General features: G+C 41.7%; 1 protein-coding gene across 1 annotated transcript; it reads left to right on the top strand.

Moving 5' to 3' along the window:
* Positions 1-22,963, top strand: lifra (LIF receptor subunit alpha a). The gene is made up of 18 exons (XM_020467278.2): positions 1-194; positions 5,466-5,620; positions 5,826-5,962; positions 6,185-6,338; positions 8,699-8,974; positions 9,150-9,279; positions 9,822-9,952; positions 10,097-10,242; positions 10,854-11,007; positions 11,568-11,632; positions 11,849-12,071; positions 12,641-12,826; positions 12,971-13,072; positions 16,499-16,648; positions 17,653-17,790; positions 18,133-18,226; positions 18,723-18,789; positions 18,917-22,963. The coding sequence occupies exons 2-18, from the start codon at positions 5,557-5,559 to the stop codon at positions 19,556-19,558; spliced, it is 2,859 nt and encodes a 952-aa protein (XP_020322867.1). The 5' UTR covers positions 1-194; positions 5,466-5,556; the 3' UTR covers positions 19,559-22,963.
* Positions 22,964-23,203: the final 240 nt, after the last annotated feature.

Here is a 23,203-nt window from a genome sequence, read left to right on the forward strand (position 1 = left end):
ATCCGACATTCTGGAATTCTGAATTCTCTGTACTCACGGAGAAGCTTGACAAGACAGCTAGCTTGTTGAAACTCACATTTCAACTCTCTCTTTACATTTTTTTTTATATCTAATATCCACCGGTTGTTGATCATTAAAAAGGTTAATTGTTATAGAAATAAACCAACTACTACGTGATCCCAGGTCGGTGTAAGGTAATGTCGGATTTTTTATTATTATTGGGTTGACGCGCTCTCCATAACATGAAACAACATCATGTCTGCGTGTAACGGAGTTAGCTAGAAAGCTAAATATAGCTTGCTGGCAAGTAGCCTAGTAGAATTGAGTTAAACTATAAACTAGTTAGCTAACGTTATAGTGAGGTTGTTTATTATTATGGTGTTGGTCTAGATACATTTTGTACAGAATCATTGGTGTGTAGGTAGCATCAAAAGGCCTAACGTTAGCTACTGATCTAAAATCAGCCAAATTATAAACCGTTAACGTTAGCTAAAGTAAAGGCCATGGCATGTTTTAGAATACAACGTGTTATTATAATCATAACTAACCTTACTGGCTATCATGAGTTTGCTAACCATTTACTTCTATTCATTTATGGTTAGCTATTTGAATATGAACATAGCTAACGTTAGTTTAGTAAAACAGGTATCAAAAACAGATTTAGCTCATTTTAATAGGCAGGTAACGTTAGATGGCTAGATAGCCCCCACCCTACAATTGTATTAATATCCTTAATACCTCATATTCAACCATTATTTACATTTTAAAAATCTCTAGAAATTGCATTTATTTTAACTAAACTAAATTACGAAATACAATGTTAACAGTACCCACTGGTGTTTGGATTGCTAAATGGAATGGCCCGTTACTACCTCTCTACATGAACACATGCTAGCTACCTCAAAGTGTGTTGATTTACAATAGGTATTTATCACTGAATAGTGTCAACTGACAAGCTAGTGCATGTAGGCTAGATGGAAATACTATTAAGTGGATCTAGAATGGGAGGAACGGATCACTTTACTCAAAAACAGTATCTTGTTCAATGGTCAATTTTTGCATTTTCGCACTGTTTTCAAGATGGAGTACTTTCAGTACAGAGTTTAAACTGTGATCATTAGGCTTTCCTCTAGCATCCCAGCTCTGACTCAACATGACTTAAAATGCATAAAAAGGATGCGGTGTGAATTGTTTGACTTGTGTATTTAAAAATGCAATGACCATGTTAATTTTTTCTCACTCGGCTGATTATTTACACAAGTGGAAGAATAGTTCCGTGTTCAAGTGAGGTGCTGCTGCAAGCTTTTGAAATTATACCCCTTTTCATTTAGGATACGTGCTAGCCTTATTATTCTGTCTGATAGTGAGTTGTATTTTCCCCAGAAAGAGAACAGGAAGGAAGGAAGGAAACGAATTAGTTGGTCATATTCCTAAGACTGCCAAGGATCTGCTCCTTCCATTAAAACAGAAGCATACTGTTTCACATCCTTGGTTCCACAGAAATGCATTACGGAACATGATTCTTATCGAAAGCAATCAGTTGTGGGATGCAGGCTGTTGTGGTGTTTGTGGTCTCTAGGCATTTGATGCTGTAATAGGAGTAGACATAGCAGCCAATATTGGTTCCTCTACTCTGCATTTGTACTTCCTTCTCCTTATGTGACTTTGTGCTTGTGTGTTTTATCACTTCGGTCTTCAGCATGTCATTTTCCACAGAATTCTGAGGGTGTTTGGATGTGAAGCGTCACTTTATTATACACCTGTAGACTAGAGAGACCTTGTTTATTTCTGGGGGATGTGTGGACCAAACCATGCAATGCATGGTTTTTATATTTTACCTTTATTTAACTATGCACGTCATTTAAGAACAGATTCTTATTGTCAATGCCCTGCCTTAATCAGGGGCATAACAACAGATTTTTACCTTGTCAGCTCGGAGATTTGAATTTGCAAGCTTCCGTTTACTAGTCCAACACTCTAACCACTAGGCTACCTACTGCCCCATGTCTTTTTCATTGTTCAGAAGGGAGATCTGCTTTAGGGCTGGGCTCTATTTAACCTCACCTGTACAGTCTTATATTTTCTAATAATAGCAAACCCAGTTAACTGCCTACAATGTTCCTTTAATGGGTTTGGAAGAGATGGACACTCCTTTAAGTTACGGTTGTGTTATCATTGTAATGCAGGATGATAAGCCTGCTCAAGCTTGTCCCAGGGAACTGGACCAACTGGAGTGGAGTCATGACAACATCACAACACAATGTTGATTTAACCCCAAATCTCTGTCTCGAGCACCTAGATGCGTCGCACCTAAGGGCATTTTATAGCCCGCTCCCAGACCTGTTTCTGCTATCATGTCAACTCCTTGTATGTTTGGTATGACAGTGAATTGACATGATAGGACCAACAGATCTGGGACCAGGATACAGTTAACAGCTGTCTGATCTTAATTTGAGCCAGTTTGCTACAGCATGAAAATATTCCTGGATCAACAGGAAATGTGAATTAATATGTGGATTATAATTAATGGCCATTTTTTTGCCATAAATACATTTTATTTATTTGGGGTCATTCCACCTCAAAAAGTACAAGAACGATGATTCTGACACCCATCTGATTGTTCTGATTGTTCTGAAATTGTTTCTCTTCTTAGAAACATATAAGATTTAGCATTCCTGCAGAATTATTTGTGGATTCATATAATATTCAATAAAAAAAGTGGGGCCTCCCGGGTGGCGCAGTGGTCTAAGGCACTGCATTGCATCGCAGTGCTAGCTGTGCCACCAGAGACTCGGGGTTCGAGCCCAGGCTCTGTTGCAGCCGGCCGCGACCGCAAGGCCCATGGGGTGGCGCACAATTGGACCACTGTCGTCCGGGTTAGGGAGGGCCTTGCAAGGATATCCTTGTCTCAACCTTTTTATAACAACGAGTTAGACATGAGGAATCCAAAAAACTGGTAAAAAGCCACCCACTGACACAGCACACCAATTAGTCATTGAAACTGTTGGGTTTACAAGGCTTTCAGAAAGTATTCACACCCCTTTACTCAGGGTGTAACACATTTTGTTGTGTTACACCCTTGTGTTACACCCTGAATTGAATATTTATTAAATTGTCCTGACCTAAACAAAATACCCCATAATATGGAATTATGTTTTTAGACATTTCTGGCCTTGAGTCAATAAGTATTCAGCCCTTTGTTACGACAAGGCTAAATAAGTTCAGGAGTAAAAATGTGTTTAACAAGCCACATAATAAGTTGCATGGACTCTCTGTGTCAAATAATAGTCTTTAACGTGATTTTTTTGAATGACTACCTCATCTCAGTACCCCACACATACATGCATGCATGCATGCATGCATGCATGCATACATACATACATACATACATACATACATACATACACACACACACACACACACACATACACACACACACACACATACACACACACACACACACACACACACACACACACACACACATACATACATACACACACACACACACACACACACACACATACATACATACATACATACATACATACATACATACATACATACATACATACATACATACATACATACATACATACATACATACATACATACATACATACATACATACATACATACATACATGCATGCATACATGCATACATGCATACAGATAATTGTAAGGCCCCTCAGTTGTGCAATGAATTTCAAACACAGATTCAACCATAAAGATCAGGGAAGGGCACCTATTGGTAGATGGGTATATTTTTGTTTTATAAAGCAGACATTGGTTATTCCTTTGAGCATGGTGAAGTTATTAATTACACTTTGGGTGGTGTATTAATACACCCAGTCACTACAAAGATACAGGCGTCCTTACAAACTTTGTTGCCGGAGAGGAAAGAAACAGCTCAGGGATTTCACCATGAGGCCAATGGTGACTTTAAAACAGTTTAATGGCTCTGATAGGAGAACTGAGGATGGATCAACAACATTGTAGTTACTACACAATACTAACCTAATTGAGAGTGAAAAGAAGGAAACCTGTATAGAATAAAAAATATCCCAAAAAATGCATCCTGTTTGCAAGGTTTTTTTCTCTGTTCCTTTCTAGGGAGTTTTTCCTAGCCACCGTGCTTCTACACCTGCATTGCTTGCTGTTTGAGGTTTTAGGCTGGGTTTCTGTACAGCACTTTGAGATATCAGCTGATGTACGAAGGGCTATATAAATAAAATTGATTTGATTTGTTTATTTAGAACCGAACAATAGTCTGAAGAAACGATACTACATGTCAGACATAGAGACCTGATACTAATTACTCATTGGCCTCTGACCATTTCTTTGTTTTCCCCATGTCTTACTCATTGTAAGAAAAAATCTTAGCCCAAATCAGATATTAGGTACTCTATCTATTGAATATTATATGAATTCTATAAATTAAAATGGCCAATTTGGGTGCAATCAATTAACACAATTGATTGCTTTCTCAGAGATTCAAAGATTTGAATGCTAATCTTTTCTGTTTCTAACTACAGAAACGATTTCAGAACAATATGAGATTGCTGATGTGACATGGAACAATCCTTAGGGCAAATCAAGTCTTGACATTTTAAAGTTGAAATTGCAAATTTTGTTTTAAAGTTGTTTTAAACCTTGAATACACTACACGTTTGCATTTCTTGTTGTGTAGGAACATTCTCAGCAACACAAGTCTGATCATGTTAAGATCCCACATATGTACCACTGCAGTAAACACATCTGGCTATGTTCATGTGTAATGGAATAATGAAGAATCTGATCTTCATAGGCCTATCACTGTCTACTAAAAGCTCACTTAAAATGATTCACATGCATGTATTTACAGTCTGATGTTTCTCAAAACAAATCTAGCAATTTAATGACATTTTAAGCAGAAGCAAGTCAAGTCATCCAAAATATTGTTCACACCTCTTTACTTCTTCCACATTTTGTGAGGTTAATCATAACAAGCTTGTATCTTGTTAATTATTAGTTTATAGTAAGAGCTTACGAGTTCCCTCTGCTCTCTTTGTAAAGGGATGTGTACTAAGGCATTGTGCCAGAGCTAGGCTACTGCATGCAAATCTACTGTAGGGGAAATGGGAACAATTTGTCCGTGACATTTTTTTTTACTAGTGCAGCTGCTAGTTGTATATTTATGTCACAGCATTTTTTTGTAGACTTTAGAGAAAACATTACATTCTCTTGTACGTAATAGTCTAATATTTGTTGCTACTTTTTCTCGAAAATTGAAGTGGCTCTGCTGAATTCAAGTCAGAACAACCACGCCGACTTGTGCCACGTCATTACAGGGTGTCTGTAACTGGCATTGTAATTTTGGGGTCTCAGGTAAATCACATGATAAATTACATGATGCAGAGACTAGGGCTCTTTTTATTCATATTGTAATTTGGTTCTAATATTATCTTATTGTGTGTGTCGACAGGGAAGTGCTGTTGTCTCCCGTTGCCATGTCTCAACTGCTGTTGCAGTAAAACCACAGACTGCATCACCTGGAAGGATCTAACTTAACCACCATGCCAAGTCTGTTCTTCTGCATTCTGCTCTTGGGCCTGGGGGTCACAGAGAGCCAGGCCAGTGGTAAGTCTATCCAGTGAGATGGGATTAGTGTTTATAACATATTATATAAGCCTTCTAATAAGACTTTAGAAAGGTTACATGCACATAACAAGTCATAAAGCGCCATAACGTTTTATTATCAGATAATATTGATGCTCAGGACTTGATAGAGTCACTAACTGAAGCGTTCTGTATTTGGGTTTTCAAACTGTCGATGGGTCTGCAGGACTCGCACCTCCACAGCAAGTGAGGCTGGATGCAGACAAGGAAACACAAACGCTATCGGTCACATGGGAGGACGGCCACGCCTCTACCTTTGACGTGGAGATTCTACGCACTGAACTCATGGAGATGGTGCTGAATGTGAGTGAAGTATTATGTTTGATCAAGACTGTGTTTTAATTTTTTTAAGTATATTTAAACGCTTTCTTAGCGTCGGTAGACTACATGTTCGCTTGTAGTGTCTTGCTCTTCAGTCGTGTCTCTCGACTGCCGCACCTGCTTTTGTCATGGGTGTGATCTGAACCCTGGTCTCCCGCTCAGGAAAGCCAACGTCTTAACAATTCGACTTATTTGTTTTGGTAGGAAACAGTGGGTGTAACAGAAAACCAGAGCACAGGGAAGCACCAATGGAACTGGACCTCTCCAGTACCCCTGGAGTGTACCTCTCTGTCGGTCAAAGTACGCTCCAGAGACGGCCAAGATGTCAGCGAATGGAGTTCTCAACAGATACTTCCAGGTTAGTCTCTCTGCACACGGGGGGGGGGCTTGAACAACTCCCTATATGTTGTTCCTCCTAGAGGAGGGTAAGATTCACGCAATCAGACGGGAATGAGCACATATCCGGAATCCTCCAACCAGAATTTCTGGAAAACCTGGGGATTTTTGGGGAAAGTTCATGGAATTTTGCATAAAACAGGAATATCACATTTTCACCAATAGCATTATGTACTGGGGAAAACAATAGGTGTGGTGAGCCGTACAGGCCCTTTTTATGGACAGAATTGTTTTGATGCCTTTTTAGATGCCAGTAATGTCTGGTGGTTTAGGAGGATTTGATGACGATGTGAGTGGATGGGTGTGGTATGGTGTCGTGGTTGTTGCAGACCTACTCTAAACTAATTGCCCCTCTGGAATAAATAAAGTGTTTTTACAGTGGGGCAGGCCTCTGCTGCCATAATCAGTGTTTCTTCTGCATAGAAAAGTATTGTGCGGGTCGCCTAAGTGTTTTTTTGTGGCCGCCTATGTCCAAACAGTTAAAAAAACAACATTCAGTGTAAACTTAAAGTAATAATACCGTGTGTGTGTGTGTATATGTATCCGATGTGAAATGGCTAGCTAGTTAGCGGGGTTCACGCTAATAGTGTTTCAATCGGTGACGTCACTCGCTCTGAGACCTTGAAGTAGTTGTTCACCCCCGCGGCTTTTGTGGAGCTATGGGTAACGATTCTTCGTGGGTGTCAGTTGTTGATGTGTGCAGAGGGTCCCTGGTTTGAGCCCAGGTCGGGGCGAGGAGAGGGGTGGAAGCTATACTGTTACATATTTATATATATGTATGTGTGTGTGTGTACAGTTGAAGTCGGAAGTTTAGAATAATTTATTTCAGCTTTTATTTCTTTCATTACATTCCCAGTGGGTCAGAAGTTTACATACATTCAATTAGTATTTGGTAGCATTGCCTTTTAAATAGTTTAATTGCTTAAACAATTGCTTCCCACAATAAGTTGGGTGAATTTTGGCCCAGCTGGTGTAACTGAGTCGGGTTTGTAGGCCTCCTTGTTCGCACAGTTCTTCCCACAAATTTTCTATGGGATTGAGGTCAGTGCTTTCTGATGGCCACTCCAATACCTTAACTTTGTTGTCCTTAAGCCATTTTGCCACAAATTTGGAAGTATGCTTGGGGTCATTGTCCATTTGGAAGACCCATTTGTGACCAAGCCTTAACTTCCTGACTGATGTCTTGAGATGTTGCTTCAATATATCCACATCATTTTCCTCCCTCATGATGCCATCTATTTTGTGAAGTGCACCATTCCCTCCTGCAGCAAAGCACCCCCATAACATGATGCTGCCACCCCTGTGCTTCACGGTTGGGATGGTGTTATTTTCCTTCAAACATAACGATGGTCATTATGGCCAAACAGTTCTATTTTTGTTTCATCAGACCAAAGGACATTTCTCCAAAAAGTACGATCTTTGTCCCCATGTGCAGTTGCAAACCATAGTCTGGCCTTTTGTATGGCAGTTTTGGAGCAGTGGCCTCTTCCTTGCTGAGCGGCCTTTCAGGTTATGTTGATATAGGACTCGTTTTACTGCGGATATAGATACTTTTGTACCTGTTTCCTCCAGCATCTTCACAACGTCCTTTGCTGCTGTTCTTGGATTGATTTGCACTTTTCACACCAAAGTACGTTCATCTCTAGGAAACAGAACGCGTCTCCTTGCTGAGCGGTATGACGGCTGTGTGGTCCCATGGTGTTTATACTGATGAACGTGGTACCTTCAGGCATTTGGAAATTGCTCCCAAGGATGAACCAGACTTGTGGAGGTCTACAATTTTTGGGGCTGATTTCTTTTGATGTCAAGCAAAGACGCACTGAGTTTGACGGTAGACCTTGAAATACATCCACAGGTGAACCTCTAAATGACTCAAATGATGTCAATTAGCCTATCAGAAGCTTCTAAAGCCATGACGTCATTTTCTGGAATTTTCCAAGCTGTTTAAAGGCACATTCAACTTAGTGTATGTAAACTTCTGACCCACTGGAATTGTGATACAGTGAATTATAAGTTAAATAATCTGTCTGTAAACAATTGTTGAAGATGAAGAAGTAGATGTCCTAACCGACTTGCCAAAACTATAGTTTGTTCGTTTTCATGACTCCAACCTAAGTGTGTGTGTGTGTGTGTGTGTGTGTAAAAGATAAAAGCTCGACAGGCAGGAGTATTTGATTGATTTTGTTATGTTCAAGTCGTGTATTGCAGGACATTTGCATTAAAACAGCTAAATAAGAGGGCCTCTTCAATGTTCAGTCAGCGACCGTACCATTGGTGATGTCCACCATTCCATTTTGATCTCCATTTTGTTTCTTCTCCCAGGGTTGGACCTCCCGGACAACACAGACTCACAAATGTACCCAGAGGGGAAAACGGTTCCCGTGGGCAGCAACATGACGTTCTGCTGCATCGTGGAAGAGGGTCAACAGTTTGGAAGCCTGTGGTACAAAGACACACTCATGAAAGAGAACATGCTGAGTAGGCGGACCTACGCTACCACGATGACCAATCAGGGCTCGTCCAACCCCTCCGGGACCAATGTGGTCTGCAGCAACGAGAAGAAAATGATTATCGCCGGCGCTGTTGTCTTTGTGGGGTGTAAGTCCACTTTGTAGTGTTGCTTCTACTCTCTCATACTGTCGTGTTCAATGTAGAATTGTGAATCAATCGCGGCTAATTTGCATTGTATGTCTTATCTATTGTATGTGAATACCTATTGGCTAAACATGTTGAGATTTTCCATGACCATATCTCCCCCCCCCACCATCTCTAGACCCCCCTCTGCCCAGTGACTTGGTGTGTGAAACCCATGACCTGATCTCTGTGGACTGTCAGTGGTCAAAGGGCCGAGATACCTACCTGTTTGGAATGACCCGTCAGACGTACTACACCCTGAATGGAAGGTACAGTCTTACAAACATTCATCTTTCATCCTCTATGTTTGCTGAAGGTGCAATAGGCAGAAATCACTCTGCCATTTCCTGGTTGCTAAAATTGGAATAATTCGCATAATTTCAGTTTATGTGAGAAAATAAGTACTCTGGAGTGTAGAGAATCATTGTACCATCAAAACCGCTGTGAAATATATTTTCAATAACCAAAATATTTTATTTTCAGCTGTTGTACAAAACTGAAAGTAAAAGACGCAAAAATGAAACTTAAGCATGGGAAGCAGAGAAATAGTGCACATAGATCTACCGCCTCTTAGACTTGTTTCCAATGTCAATGACAAATCTATAACTCGCATTTCTATGTGAATTTGGTTGGATCGCACAAACAAGTTACATAATTGCAGCTTTAGATATGTCTGTTGCAAATGGCCTCTAGTCAAAAGTAGTGCACTGTATAGGAAATAGGATGTCATTCAGGACTCATCCCTATTGCATAACATAAGCTTCCAATAATGTCTACGTTCATCACTTTTCATTGCCATTGCAATGTTCAGGAACTGCCCCAAAGCCAGGAACAGCAACATGCGTTGTGGTTTGGAGCAGTGGGATGGGAACTGGACTCTAGTCGCACGCAACCTGCTGGGCGAGTTCAGGCTTACAGACGCAGCCGAGCTGGGTCACAGAGGTCAGTGCTGCTGTTCGATACAGTCTCATTATTACTAAATATGATTCATATTAGATGACTACATGTAAACCTCAATACAACAAGTCCACAGCATCAGCAGAGCGAGGTCTTTACACACTCTTTTGAATGTAATGTTGTTGCCAGTCCGCCCAGTGGCCCCTGTGAATTTGACCACCCCAGAGGTCTATAGCTGGAATGCCAGTGTGGGTTGGCTGTGGAAGGATAAGGGTTTCGAGAGGCTGTCCCTTATCTGCCAGGTGCAACGGACCAGCCACTTGAACAGCAGCACGGTGAGTGGACTGAAAGGGGATTATTTATCCAATATACATGTTTGGGTTACATTAAAGGACAAGTTTGTTTATTTTTCTGCGATTTCACTTGGTTTTGAGAAACTTAACCTACCAGCTAAGTGAAATCCCAAAACAGGTGTCTGTCTGGGCACGTTTATAACCTGCCATTTACATCAAATGGAGATTTGATTGAAAAAAAGCAAACGGGTCCTTTTAATCTTACCTTGAGTTGTCTCTGTAAGCCAGTAGTGACAGCATCCACAATAATATGTTGTTTACCTTTTGCTACAGGCAGTAGCTAGCATGATTTAGCATCTTCCTCTAAAATGGATGTAATCCAATATCCCTGATGTTTCCAAATGTGTGTGTGATACATTTTTTGGAATGTTATTTAAATTATAAGAGAGTACAGAGAGTAAGGAAGTAAAGAGTTAGACATTTAAGGGAGAGATTGGAACATCTCAAAATATTCGACCACTACCACCTTTATTCAATTCTATTTCAACGAGGCAGTAACCATGAAAACATGTAGGAAAGGATCATGTGACTAGGTGTATGACATCGAAATAATTTATTGTATGCTTATGGCTTTGTGTTGTTTAAAAATCTAGCAAACCTACACTGGTTACGGACTGAACACAGTGGTACTGAAGGACCTGCAGCCCGACGAAAAGTACAGCGTTAAGGTTCGCTGTGGATCCCAGAAGAACTTCTGGAAATGGGGAGAGTGGAGTTTCCCGCTGAGTTTCCAAACCAAAATGGACCGTAAGCACACACCCCTGTCATTGGAGATATTTTTTGTGAACATGATTTTATTGAAATATAAATAGTGGTATTGAGATTAAATGCTATACAGAGGTAAACACGGACAGAGATTTATATATAAATCATACAAAACATCTAAATGAAAAAACAATCACAGTAACATTTAACTCTGAAATGAGACTTGACATTCCATTGACCTTTGACCTAGTCATGACTCATTGATATGTTTGGTTACATGGCGTTGCTGTTTCCACACATACTGCTTTCGTTAGACAATGAGGAAAACACTGAAATACAGAACTATGCAGTAGGGGAAACGGCACCACTACCGTTGTTACTGTTTTAGTTTAGTTGAGGAAGCAGCGCTGGGGAGCATGGTGCATCATGGTAAAACATGTTGCAGTACATAGGCTGCTGTTCTGTCACGCGTGTCAGTGGGGGAAAACAGTGTTCATTGTTTGCAGTAACGTCTTTGTTGTAATGTCACTAACGGCCGTGGCAGTTTCACCATTTAAGGGATTCCCAGCTTTTAAGCTCTGTTTTTTTTCCTCCTGTGCCAGGCCCTGTTGCTCCTGACATATGGCTGTGGATGGACAGCGACAACCTAGGCCGTGTTTTGTGGAAAGTGAGTACTACCTAGCTGCTTATCATAATATTCTGGGTTTCTGTGTGTGTGAGTGGTCATGTGAGAAAGTAGCTACAATACTAGTCCTGGATTTAAAAGCACTTTCAATAGAAACACCCCATTTAAGCATATTTTTTTGTCTAGCACGAGCCTTAATCTGTGTCTGCAAAACCGTTCCTAAATGTACTCCTCACCGGCTATCCATTTCTCCTCAAGCCTCTAACAAAGAGCGAGAGCCACGGCCAGATCAGCGGTTATGAGGTGATCCTGTGGAGCCCCGAGGAGAACAGCCAACAGACTCTCACCCTTCCCCAGAGCGTGTATAGTCTCCCCATCAACGTGACTGACCGCGGGAGTAAGGTCACGGTCACGGTCACCGCTCAGAATCCTGCAGGAGCCTCCCTCCCAGCGAACGTTGTCATCCCCAGATACTTGCTCGGTAAGAATGGGGGAAAACGGGTCGTCATCCCCAGACACTTGCTCGGTAAGAATGGGGGAAAACGGGTCGTCATCCCCAGACACTTGCTCGGTAAGAATGGGGGAAAACGGGTCGTCATCCCCAGACACTTGCTCGGTAAGAATGGGGGAAAACGGGTCGTCATCCCCAGACACTTGCTCGGTAAGAATGGGGGAAAACGGGTCGTCATCCCCAGACACTTGCTCGGTAAGAATGGGGGAAAAAGGGTCGTCATCCCCAGACACTTACCCGGTAAGAATGGGGGAAAACGGGTCGTCATCCCCAGACACTTACCCGGTAAGAATGGGGGGAAACGGGTCGTCATCCCCAGACACTTGCCAGGTAAGAATGGGAGGGAAAGGGGGGGCCGAATTCAGCGTCTCAGAATAGGACTCCGGATCTACGATCAGTTTTGAAATCAGCGACAGGGCACTCCTGCTTTATGAATACTTGCCTTTGCACTCTCTCCTTTACACATGTAACTTTAAAAGTGATGCATGTTGGGAAAACTAGGTCTCTTGGAATGTGACTGAACTCCGACTATCTTTTAGACGCAGAGGACACCGCCATCTCCAAGGTCGCATTCAATGGCAGTGGGTTTCCCCTGTCCTGGGTGGCCCATGCTAACGCTAGCTGTGGCTACGTGGTGGACTGGTACAACACTAGCTGCACACAGGACTGCAATGTGGAGTGGACCAGGGTGGCAGCGGACAACACCAACACCATGGTTCAATCCGGTGAGTCTGGGAAGATAACTTTTTTTTTCTTTTTTCCCAAGTTTACATATTCGATTTAGTGTGTGACTGGCCCGTCTGCATTTGCCAGAAAGCCAGTCTATCAAAGAGTGTGTCTCAATAAATGCTTTTTTTTCTCCATCGCAGGGAACTTTTTTGCAGGAGTGAGATACACGTTTTCTGTGTATGCCTGTTCATCGGAGTCCACGGTGTTGCTAGAGAGGTGGCATGGGTACATGCAGGAACTGGGTAGGTTGGCTGGCAATTGAATGACTGCAATTGAGCATATTGTAGTTGTCTTTTCTGGGATATTTTACTCAAAAAAAACCACATTTGAGTATTTTGTTCGTTAATACACTACGCTTGTCTTAAATTATATATTAAATTGCTTAGATCATAGGAATCACTGTGCTGCCATATTTATATACCTATCCAAGGCCTTAGATACTGTCGACCATCGCCCTACTCATTCAATGGTTGTCTGAAATGGGCCTCGACCAGTCGTCTTGCGAGTGGTTTGGGAACTATCTGTCAGACAGGAGACCATGTGTGCGTTAATGGTGTCAAGTTACCTCGATATTACTAAAGGTGTCCCGCATGGATCGATTTTGGGACCTGACCTCTTTATATAAATAATATTGGACTATTTGCAAAGACCTGTAACATTCCTCAGTATGCAGATGACACTTGTGTACTCTATTGTCCCTACGGCTGACTAGACTATGTTGGAGCTGCCCTCAGATTTTGTCCCTTGTTGATTTAAAATCGTTACATAATGCGGGAAAAACGAAAAGTTATGTTTTCTCGTAGCAATATTGTAGATGGCTTACACATTTATGCATTGGATGGTTCTTTCATCGAGCATGTTCCAGCCTATAAATATTTTGGCGTTTGGAATGACAATAATTTGACGTTTAAAAAAAACATACAGATGAGCTAGTTAAGAAGCTGAGATTTAAAGTGTGATTCTTTTTATAGAAATAGATCGTGCCTCTCCCTAAACAGCAGGAAACAGATTGTACAGTCATCTTTCCTGCCAGTTCTTGACTATATGGTGACACTATTTACTGGAATGCAGAAGCCACTACTCTTAAACCTCTGGATGCCATCTACCATAGTGCCCTCCGCTTTATCACAGGAGACCGTTTTAATGTGTCAGTGCTTCCTGTATCAAAAGATTGACTGGTCGTCATTAATGTCCGTTCTACTACAAGAAGTTTCCAAACTACCTCACTTCACTGTTAAAATATAAAAACAGGATTTAATATATATTTTTTTTTACCTTTTATTTAACTAGGCAAGTCCAGTTAAGAACAAATTCTTATTTTCAATGACGGCCTAGGAACAGTGGGTTAACTGCCTGTTCAGGGGCAGAACGACAGATTTGTACCATGTCAGCTCGGGGGTTTGAACTTGCAACCTTCCGGTTACTAGTCCAACGCTCTAACCACTAGGCTACCCTGCCGCCCCAATATACCAAACACGTTCACAGGGATGGTTAACTCAAGGTTCCACTAGTAAGTATCGATCTACAGTGGCAAGAAAAGTATGTGAACCTTTTGAAATTACCTGGATTACTGCATAAATTTGACCTGATCTTCATCTAAGTCACAACAATAGACAGACACGGTGTGCTTAAACTAATAAATTATTGTATTTTTCTATATTGAATACATCATTTAAACATTCACAGTGTAGGTTGGAAAATTATGTGAACCCCAGGGTGTCAACTAACCTGGAGTCAGGTGTCAACTAACCTGGAGTCTAATCAATAAGACGAGATTGGAGATGTTGGTTAGAGCTGCCTTCCCCATAAACACAAAATTTGAGTTTGTTATTCATGAGAAGCATTGCCTGAAGTGAACCATGCCTCAAACAAAAGAGATCTCAGAAGACCTAAGATTAAGAATTGTTAACTCTAAAAGTCAGTCCACGGTATGACAAATTGTCTATAAATAGAGAAATTTCAGCCCTGTTGCTACTCTCCCTAGGAGTGGCCGTCCTGCAAAGATTACTGCAAGAGCACAGCGCAGAATGTTAAATGAGGTTAAGAAGAATCCTACGTGTCAGCAAAAGATTTACAGAAATCTCTGGAACATGCTAACATCTCTGTTGACGAGTCTACGATATTTAAAACACTAAACAAGAATGGTGTTCATGGGAGGACACTACGGAAGAAGCCACTGCTGTCCAAAAATAACATTGCTGCACATCTGAAGTTTGCAAAAGAGCACCTGGATGTTGCACAGCACTACTGGCAAAATATTCTGCGGACAGATGAAACTAATGTGGAGTTGTTTGGAAGGAACACACAACACTATGTGTGGAGAAAAAAAATGTACAGCACACCAACGTCAAAACCTCATCCCAACTGTAACCTATGGTGGAGGGAGCAACATTGTTGGGTCTGCCTTAGGGCCTGGACAGCATGCTAAGTTTATCAAGACATTTTGCAGGAACATTTTGCCGGAGAATGTAAGGCTGTCTGCAAATTGAAGCTTTGAATTGAACAGAAGTTGGGTGATGAAATAGGATAATGACCCAAAACACAGAAGTAAATCAACAACAGAATGGCTTGAACAGAAGAAAATACGCCTTCTGGAGTGGCCCAGTCAGAGTCCTGACCTTCTGGAGTGGCCCAGTCAGAGACCTGACCTTCTGGAGTGGCCCAGTCAGAGTCCTTACCTTCTGGAGTGGACCAGTCAGAGTCCTGACCTCAACCCAATTGAGATGCTGTGATATGACCTCAAGAGAGCAGTTCACACCAGACATTCCAAGAATATTGTGGCACTGAAACAGTTTTGTAAAGAGGAATGGTCCAAAATTCCTCCTGACCGTTGTGCAGGTCTGATCCGCAACTACAGAAAACATTTGGTTGAAGTTATTGCTGCCAAAGGAGGGTCAACCTGTTATTAAATCCAAGGGTTCACATACTTTTCCCACCCTGCACTGTGAATGTTGACACGGTGTGTTCAATAAAGACATGAACAGTTATATTTGTTATTAGTTTAAGCAGACTGTTTGTCTATTGTTGTGACTTAGATTAAGATCCTAAAATGTTATGATCAATTTATGCAGAAATCCAGGTAATTATAAAGGGTTCATATACTTTTTTTTCCCACTGTTGGTAAATCCTCCTTCAGTTTTAGTGCCCCTCATATTTGGAAAACTGGTCTCTCTGGGGCAGTTTAGGACTTCAATGTTGAGTGGATTTAAAGAGAATTGCAACTGTTTGGATTGAATATAATTAAATGTATTTGTGGTGTTTTGAAGTTGTAGTATTGATTCTGTATGTCATTTTTATGGATCATTTAGAATTGGTTGTAATTGTTGTCCTCAGGGTAGCATTGTAAATGACTCCCTGGTCTCCAATGGGTTCCCCTGAATAAATAAAATATAAACAACCATATGGTCTCAACAGTTGAAGATAAATCAAAAAGTATGCTGATGAATCGTTTTGTGTCATATGATGCATTTTCTATTACCACACTTTTCCTTCTGTGTACTAAAAGTGATCTATCTACAGTAGCAAACCTGACAGCTGACATGTACAATTCTATGGGACAGTATCAACAGTGGACTTATGAACAAAATACTAAAATGTGTTTTTAGTGCACTATCCCTTTTTAAATATCTCCTTGTCACATCTGACCCTCCCTCTCCCCTCCTTTGCAGTCCCGTCTCGGACCGTCCCCAGGCTGTCACCCAAACAGGAGGGCGCTGACGTCCAACTGACCTGGGATCAGATTCCACTGGAGCATCAGGGAGGCTTCATCCTGGGATATACCGTCTACCTGACCAACGCATCCCACCTCACACTACTGGGTAACCCTTCACCCCTAACCCTACTGGGTAACCCTTCACCCCTAACCCTACTGGGTAACCCTTCACCCCTAACCCTACTGGGTAACCCTTCACCCCTAACCCTACTGGGTAACCCTTCAGACTTTACCCTACTGGGTAACCCTTCAGACTTTACCCTACTGGGTAACCCTTCAGACTTTACCCTACTGGGTAACCCTTCAGACTTTACCCTACTGGGTAACCCTTCAGACTTTACCCTACTGGGTAACCCTTCAGACTTTACCCTACTGGGTAATTCTTCAGACTTTACCCTACTGGGTAACCCTTCAGACTTTACCCTACTGGGTAATTCTTCGAAATAGCCCCTGGGCCTGGATTTATAAACGTCTTAGAGTAGGAGTGCTGATCTAGGATCAGACCCCGTCCCCGTCTGTTATTCATTACGATATAAATCAAATAAATATAAAAGGCTAAACTGACCTTAGATCAGCTCTCCTACTGTAGGACACTTTAGGAATTTTTGTCATTCAGTTAATCATTGACGGAACACTGGTCTGCGCTAGCTAGAAAAACTCTGCCTCACACTGTGTATTATAGAGCTGGGCCATACGGACAAAATCGATATCGCGATAAATTGACACATTGTGTGTGTGGGGGGGGGGGGGGGGGGCTGGCTATTTCATCTAACATCCAGGAATTGCATGCATACATACATGATCTATGCATACATATACTGTACATACATCAGTGGAGGCTGTTGAGGGGAGGACGGCTAATAATGGCGCAAATGGAATGGCATCAAACCATTTGTTTGATTTATTTGATACTATTCCGCTCTAGTCATTAACACGAGCCAATCCTCCCCAATTAAGGTGCCACCAACCTCCTGTGACATACATACATCCATCCATCAATCCATCCATCCATCAACAAGGACATATCAGTTGGCTGTGTTTAAGCCTCTCAACCTGAGGAACTCACCAGTGGTAACCATGGACAACATCTGTTTCCTCTCTCTCTGACAGCCAACATCACAGATCCACAGCTCACCAACCACACAGTCAAGAACCTGGTCCTAGGTTCCTACAAGTTCACTGTCAAGGCCTACACCGCAGCAGGGGAGGACGGAGGCGCCACAGTGTCCATCTCACTGGAGCCCTACAGTATGTTCTGTCGACATTCTCTCACAGTTCTCACAGCTGTTTTTAGGCCTCACAGTTTAACAGTATGTTCTGTCAATGTTCTCACAGCTGTTTCTATGTCTCACTGTTCTACAGTATGTTCTCTCACATTTGTTTGTTGTACTCTTGGATTCGAATTGATCAGTGCTGTATGTAATGTGTTAGTATTTGACTGCTAGTATGTGTAGCTGTCATTCTGTGAGTTTCATGACAGTGGTTTTAGTCTGCTCCGATTGAACCAGGATGCAAAGATATGTAAAAAATAGTTTTATTTCGCCAGCACAGCACCATGGCATCTCTAATATTTCCCTTTCTTTCCTGTAGCCTATTGGCTGATCATGGAGATCCTGGTTGCTCTGGGCACCATGACCTGTCTCCTCATCGTCATCACCATTGCTTGCTACAGGAAGAGGAAATGGTAGGCTCGTGTTTCTCACTGCTTTGGCAGAGTCAAAATGAATGAGTTGAAGTTGCCCATAGAGACACTGATTTTGGGTCACTTTTGCATTTGTTGGCCATTAATGGTTATAAAGCCATCGGATTGGGGGAGGGGAAGCTGATCCCATATCTGAACCTAGAGGAAACTTCACCCCGGAGCCAGTAAACTAAATCACCAACACCAGATTGTCTGTTATAATTAAGCAATAAGGCCCGAGGTGGTGTGGTATATGGTCAATATACCACGGCTAAGGGCTGTTCTTATGCACGGCGCAAAGCAGAGTGCCTAGATACCTCGCTTGGCTGTGGTATATTGGCCATATCACAAACCCCCGAGCAGTAAAAATAAATGTTTTGTCATACCCATGGTATACGGTCTGATATACCACGGCTTTCAGCCAAATCAGCATTCAGGGCTCGATCCACCCAGTTTATAAACAGAGTATAATGTTCTGTTTTTTGTTTTTCTTGAAAAGGGTGAAGAAGGCCTTCTACCCTGAGATTCCAGAACCCAAGCTACCAGGAGATTGGGGGATAACACAGGTAAGCTCTCTGTTCTTATCCTATCAGTGTGGCCTAATCCCTTCTAGTCACTGGGTTCTCTTTCTCCATCTTCACCATCTTGTGGAAAACGATGCCAGGCACAGGACTAATATGTGTTTGTTTCCAGGGGACGTTGGACGTGAAGCCCTCTCCCCACAGCATGGTGCACATCGTGGAGGACTCTGTGTGGGACTCCAGCAAGGAGGCTCTAGTGACCGTTCCCGAGGAGGACGAGGAGGGTACCGGCGACGAGGCGGCTGACACCGACGAGCCCGCCTCGCTTCGCTACTACAACCAGGTGGTGGAGGAAGGCTCCTCCTCCCAGCGTCGTCCTCATGCTTCCGACTCCTCAGCCTCCTCCACCGGCTCCATGGACTCAGGACACACCGACGTTACCTACACCGGCATCCAGACCTCGGCCTGCTCCCTGGCCCCCTTCCAGCCTCAGCCTGATGCATCCCAATGTGTTGGCGGTGGAGGTTACCGGCCCCAAATGCAGTCTGCATCATGCCCCGAGGAGCCCCAAACTGGCCCTGAGGAGCACCTTCAGCCCCCTGTGGGTTCTTTTGGAGGGTACCAGCCCCAGTGCTCCTGGAAACCGGACTCTCCCGAGGCTGATGGCGACGGCTTGGACCAAGCCTGTCTAGGCAGCCCTACTTCGGTCACCTCCTCCCAGTTCCTGCTCCCTTATGACACCTCAGAGGAGGGCAAGGAGCACCCGTCATCAGCAAGCACCTGGTTCCATAATCTCCTGACAGGCAAACCCTGAGGCAGCCCAATGTCATGACGACGAGTCATGAGCTTCACGTCCAATTCGCCACTGCCTTCTCTCACCTTCCCAACCGGCATTTGTTGATGTTACAATACACATTTCAATGTTATGTTTCTAAGCTCATGTTGGTGTGAATTTACAAATGGACACTCTTAAGAGAACACTAATTACACTAATCCTAGTTTTGCTGGACTGCATTTGTGGAGATTGAGCAGTTTGTGCTACTGAAAGTGTTGAAGGCATTCTAGTTCAAAGAAAGTTGACAGCATTTTCTTAAACATATGCCCTGAAAACCGTGACGTCTGCTACACACACTAGCAGTTAGATTCTAACATTATTAATGAAAAGGTCTCAATTACTTATTGTTGTCCTCTGGAACTTTCTGGAAATAGCAAATATTCACTGAAATAAGCTAGTAGTATATGGAAAAATGTACTATCATGTTATATTTTGTTGTGTATTTTTGTGTTTTCGTTCCAAGCCGGGGGCATCAGAAGGTGCCCTTGCTAAATGTGGAAGATAAGTTAGTCCCCATTATTTTAAGTATGCATTTGAAAAACACCACTTTTCACTTGCACATTCTAAGATATAACACCATTTTTTCCCTGTGTTTTGCATGGTTGTATTGTTAGATATATTCCAGATCTGTTGGGCCTCCACTATTGAACTGTTGATTGTTCTACAGCCCTTTACCAAATCACGTCTTGACAGTTTAAACAAACATAAGTGTTGCCTTGAAAATATTGTGCTTCCAATCATTTTGGCCTGTTTCGAACAAACCTTTTTTGCCTTGTAGATGGATATGGGGTATCAAAACAACTGAACACCATTATGCAGATTTGCATCATGGGATCTGGAGTTTACCCTCCAATGCAGTGGGATATGGATATAGAGGTAATCCTCCATAATAGTGCAATGCAAGCTTGTGGTCAATTTCAATGTCGTCAATTCAGGAAGTACACTCAAATTGAAATTAAACATTTCCTCAATGCTTTTCAACAAAGGAATTGGACTTTTCTGTTTACTTCCAGAATTGAAGCGGAATTGACCCCAAGCCTAGCGCAGTTTAAAAATAGATTATTGGCCAACGGTTTTACTTTGAAATAGTAATTAACACTATTTTTGGCATTATTCAGACATACTACATACATATGCCTATGGAATTGTTACTGTGAAGTGAAGACACATGCACTACGTAAATACAGGCTTGGGAGGTATTGTTGGTGTTTGAGAACAGCTGTTCTAAGTTGGCCTAGATCTCTAGTTGAAGTGGTTGCAGTGGATTTGCTGTGAGTGCCTGTTGATGTGTTTCAGGGAGATCCAGATGAACGTGTGTATAGTGTATTATAAACTGGGTGGTTCGAGCACTGAATGCTGATTGGCTGAAAGCCGTGGCATATCAGGTTATGACAAAATATGACTTTTCACTGCTCTAATTACGTTGGTAACCAGTTTATAATAGCAATAAGGCAAGTTCGGAGGTTTGTGGTATATGGCCAATATACCACGGCTAAGGGCTGTGTCCAGGCACTCCGCGTTGCGTTGTGCAAGAACAGTCCTTAGCCGTGGTACATGAGCTATATAATATACCCCCTGGGGCCTTATTGCTTATAGCATAGTATTTCCTGGGTTGTTGTCAGAGAATACAGGACAATCTGGGAGCTGGTGTCAACTTTACAGCGAACATTGATATCTTGTCATAGCCTGGTCCCAGATCTGTTTATGCACTTGTCAGCTCCATTGACAAGGAGCTTGGCATGATGTCACTCTTCCATTTTCTGAGCACCTCCAGCAACAAAGCTTTTGAGTACTACTGTGACATAGGTAGAAGGTTAATAGATTAACCATAATAAATGGTTTTTATAGACACGCTCCTCTGAAGTTGTCTTCGGAGTATTAGAGACTATCCTAATGCTATGCGTTAACATTTTGTTGATTTTTGTTTAACTCTGCACTTTTCCTCTTGCTCGGAAGTTAGTTATTTTTCTTTTTATATATCGTTAATTGTGTATTTCCTATCTTCTGTCTCACCACGACTCTGTTCTGGAGTTCTAGAAGTCTACGTTTTTCAACAGACAATGTATCCTTCTTGTTAGGTCTGTTACGTTACAAGCCATATCACTCACTCTGATGCAAGATATGTATTTGTCCAAACAGTCCTTGTAATGGCATTACTGACAGCTTCAGCTTGCTTGGGTTGTGTTGTAGGGATTTATAGTGATAGGAATTGTGCTGTCTGCTAATGGCTCATGGCTTCTTGTTTTGCCTGTAAGTTTGTGCATGTTGTATAAGCTATTAACCATTTTAGAGTGGAATTTCCTTCAACATCAAAATAATGAAGATATATATATATATATATACTATATACTACTTAATATGTAAACACTAATAATGGCATTGTGCTTGACTCATGTCTTTCAGAAAATGATGCAGCTCTTATTCTTAACACTGAAAATGCTTGGTTTGGTTATGCCCAAAATGGTACCCAATTCACTATATAGTGCACTGCTCTACATAGGGAATAGAGCCACACAGTGGAGGTTTCATAATACCCATAAACCCTAGCGGTCAAACAGGGAAATGGTTCCAATCGTTTTTCCACCATTCATTTTTCCCTTAGTGGATTTTTTGAAACAATTAAAACAAGGGCTGTGTTTAATGTAGGCTTACCATGGTGTGACGTTTTAATTACCATGCATATCTCTGTCGGACAAGGTGACCCATCAATATATTCGGCACTATTTACTCTCAGGTTTCGAAAATACTAATTCGCATCAATGTAGACATCATACAAAACTACAAATCCCTGCAAGCTCCTGCATGTCATCTCTATATAAAACTTGCACAAGACAGTTCACAGAATTTACCATTTAAAGAAATGTATCCAATTTATTCATTACTACATTTAGCTAACATTAGATTCATCCAGAGATTCTTACCTTTGCCTCGATTCGGCAGTCCCGTCCAGATCATCATGGCATTTGTAGTTAGCCACATTAGCATCTAATTAGCATTTCATTTTGGGTGGGTGAATATATTGATAAAAGTCACCTTGTCCTAAAGAGATTTACACAGTTACCAAAACGTCACACAAGGCTAAGCCTACATGAAACACAGCCCTTATTTTAAGTGTTTCTAAAAATCTACCATGGGAAAAAAATGAATGGTGTAAAAAATTTTGGAACCATTTCGCTGTTTTTTGACGGCTAGGTATGATGACTCAATGTGGTACTCTATAGGGTCCCATTTTGGTAAGCAGCCTTGGTTTAATGGAGAGAAACACTGAACATTTCTTCAGGAAGATTATCAACTGAACAAAATTAGAACACTACTTGTAAACACTGCTAAGTGCTAACACTGCAATGTAACCTGTTTTTAAGGCAATAAAGAATTTAAAACCTCTCTTACTGTCAACTATTTTACAACAAGAAACTCAGACATATATATTGTATTTCATAAAGGTACAATTGGGTGAAATACTGAGGTATGTATCAAAAGTCACCGTTTCTACCTGTGAATTTATCAATTTTATTGGCTTCCTTTTGCAAATGTTTGCCTGTATGTTACATGCATGGTTACATATTGCTATTAGTGCAATCAATCACTACAGGGCAGCTTTAAAAAGGCAAAAAAATAAATAAT

The sequence above is a fragment of the Oncorhynchus kisutch genome, linkage group LG3, assembly GCF_002021735.2.
Source record: "Oncorhynchus kisutch isolate 150728-3 linkage group LG3, Okis_V2, whole genome shotgun sequence".
Taxonomy (NCBI): Eukaryota; Metazoa; Chordata; class Actinopteri; order Salmoniformes; family Salmonidae; genus Oncorhynchus; species Oncorhynchus kisutch.

Bases quoted from the DNA above. Each gene is read 5' to 3' on its own strand.
- lifra (XM_020467278.2), top strand. From the start codon at position 5,557: ATGCCAAGTCTGTTCTTCTGCATTCTGCTCTTGGGCCTGGGGGTCACA. The intron at 9,953-10,096 runs GTCAGTGCTGCT...TGTTGTTGCCAG, and splicing joins AGCCGAGCTGGGTCACAGAG to TCCGCCCAGTGGCCCCTGTG. The intron at 10,243-10,853 runs GTGAGTGGACTG...TTAAAAATCTAG, and splicing joins GCCACTTGAACAGCAGCACG to CAAACCTACACTGGTTACGG.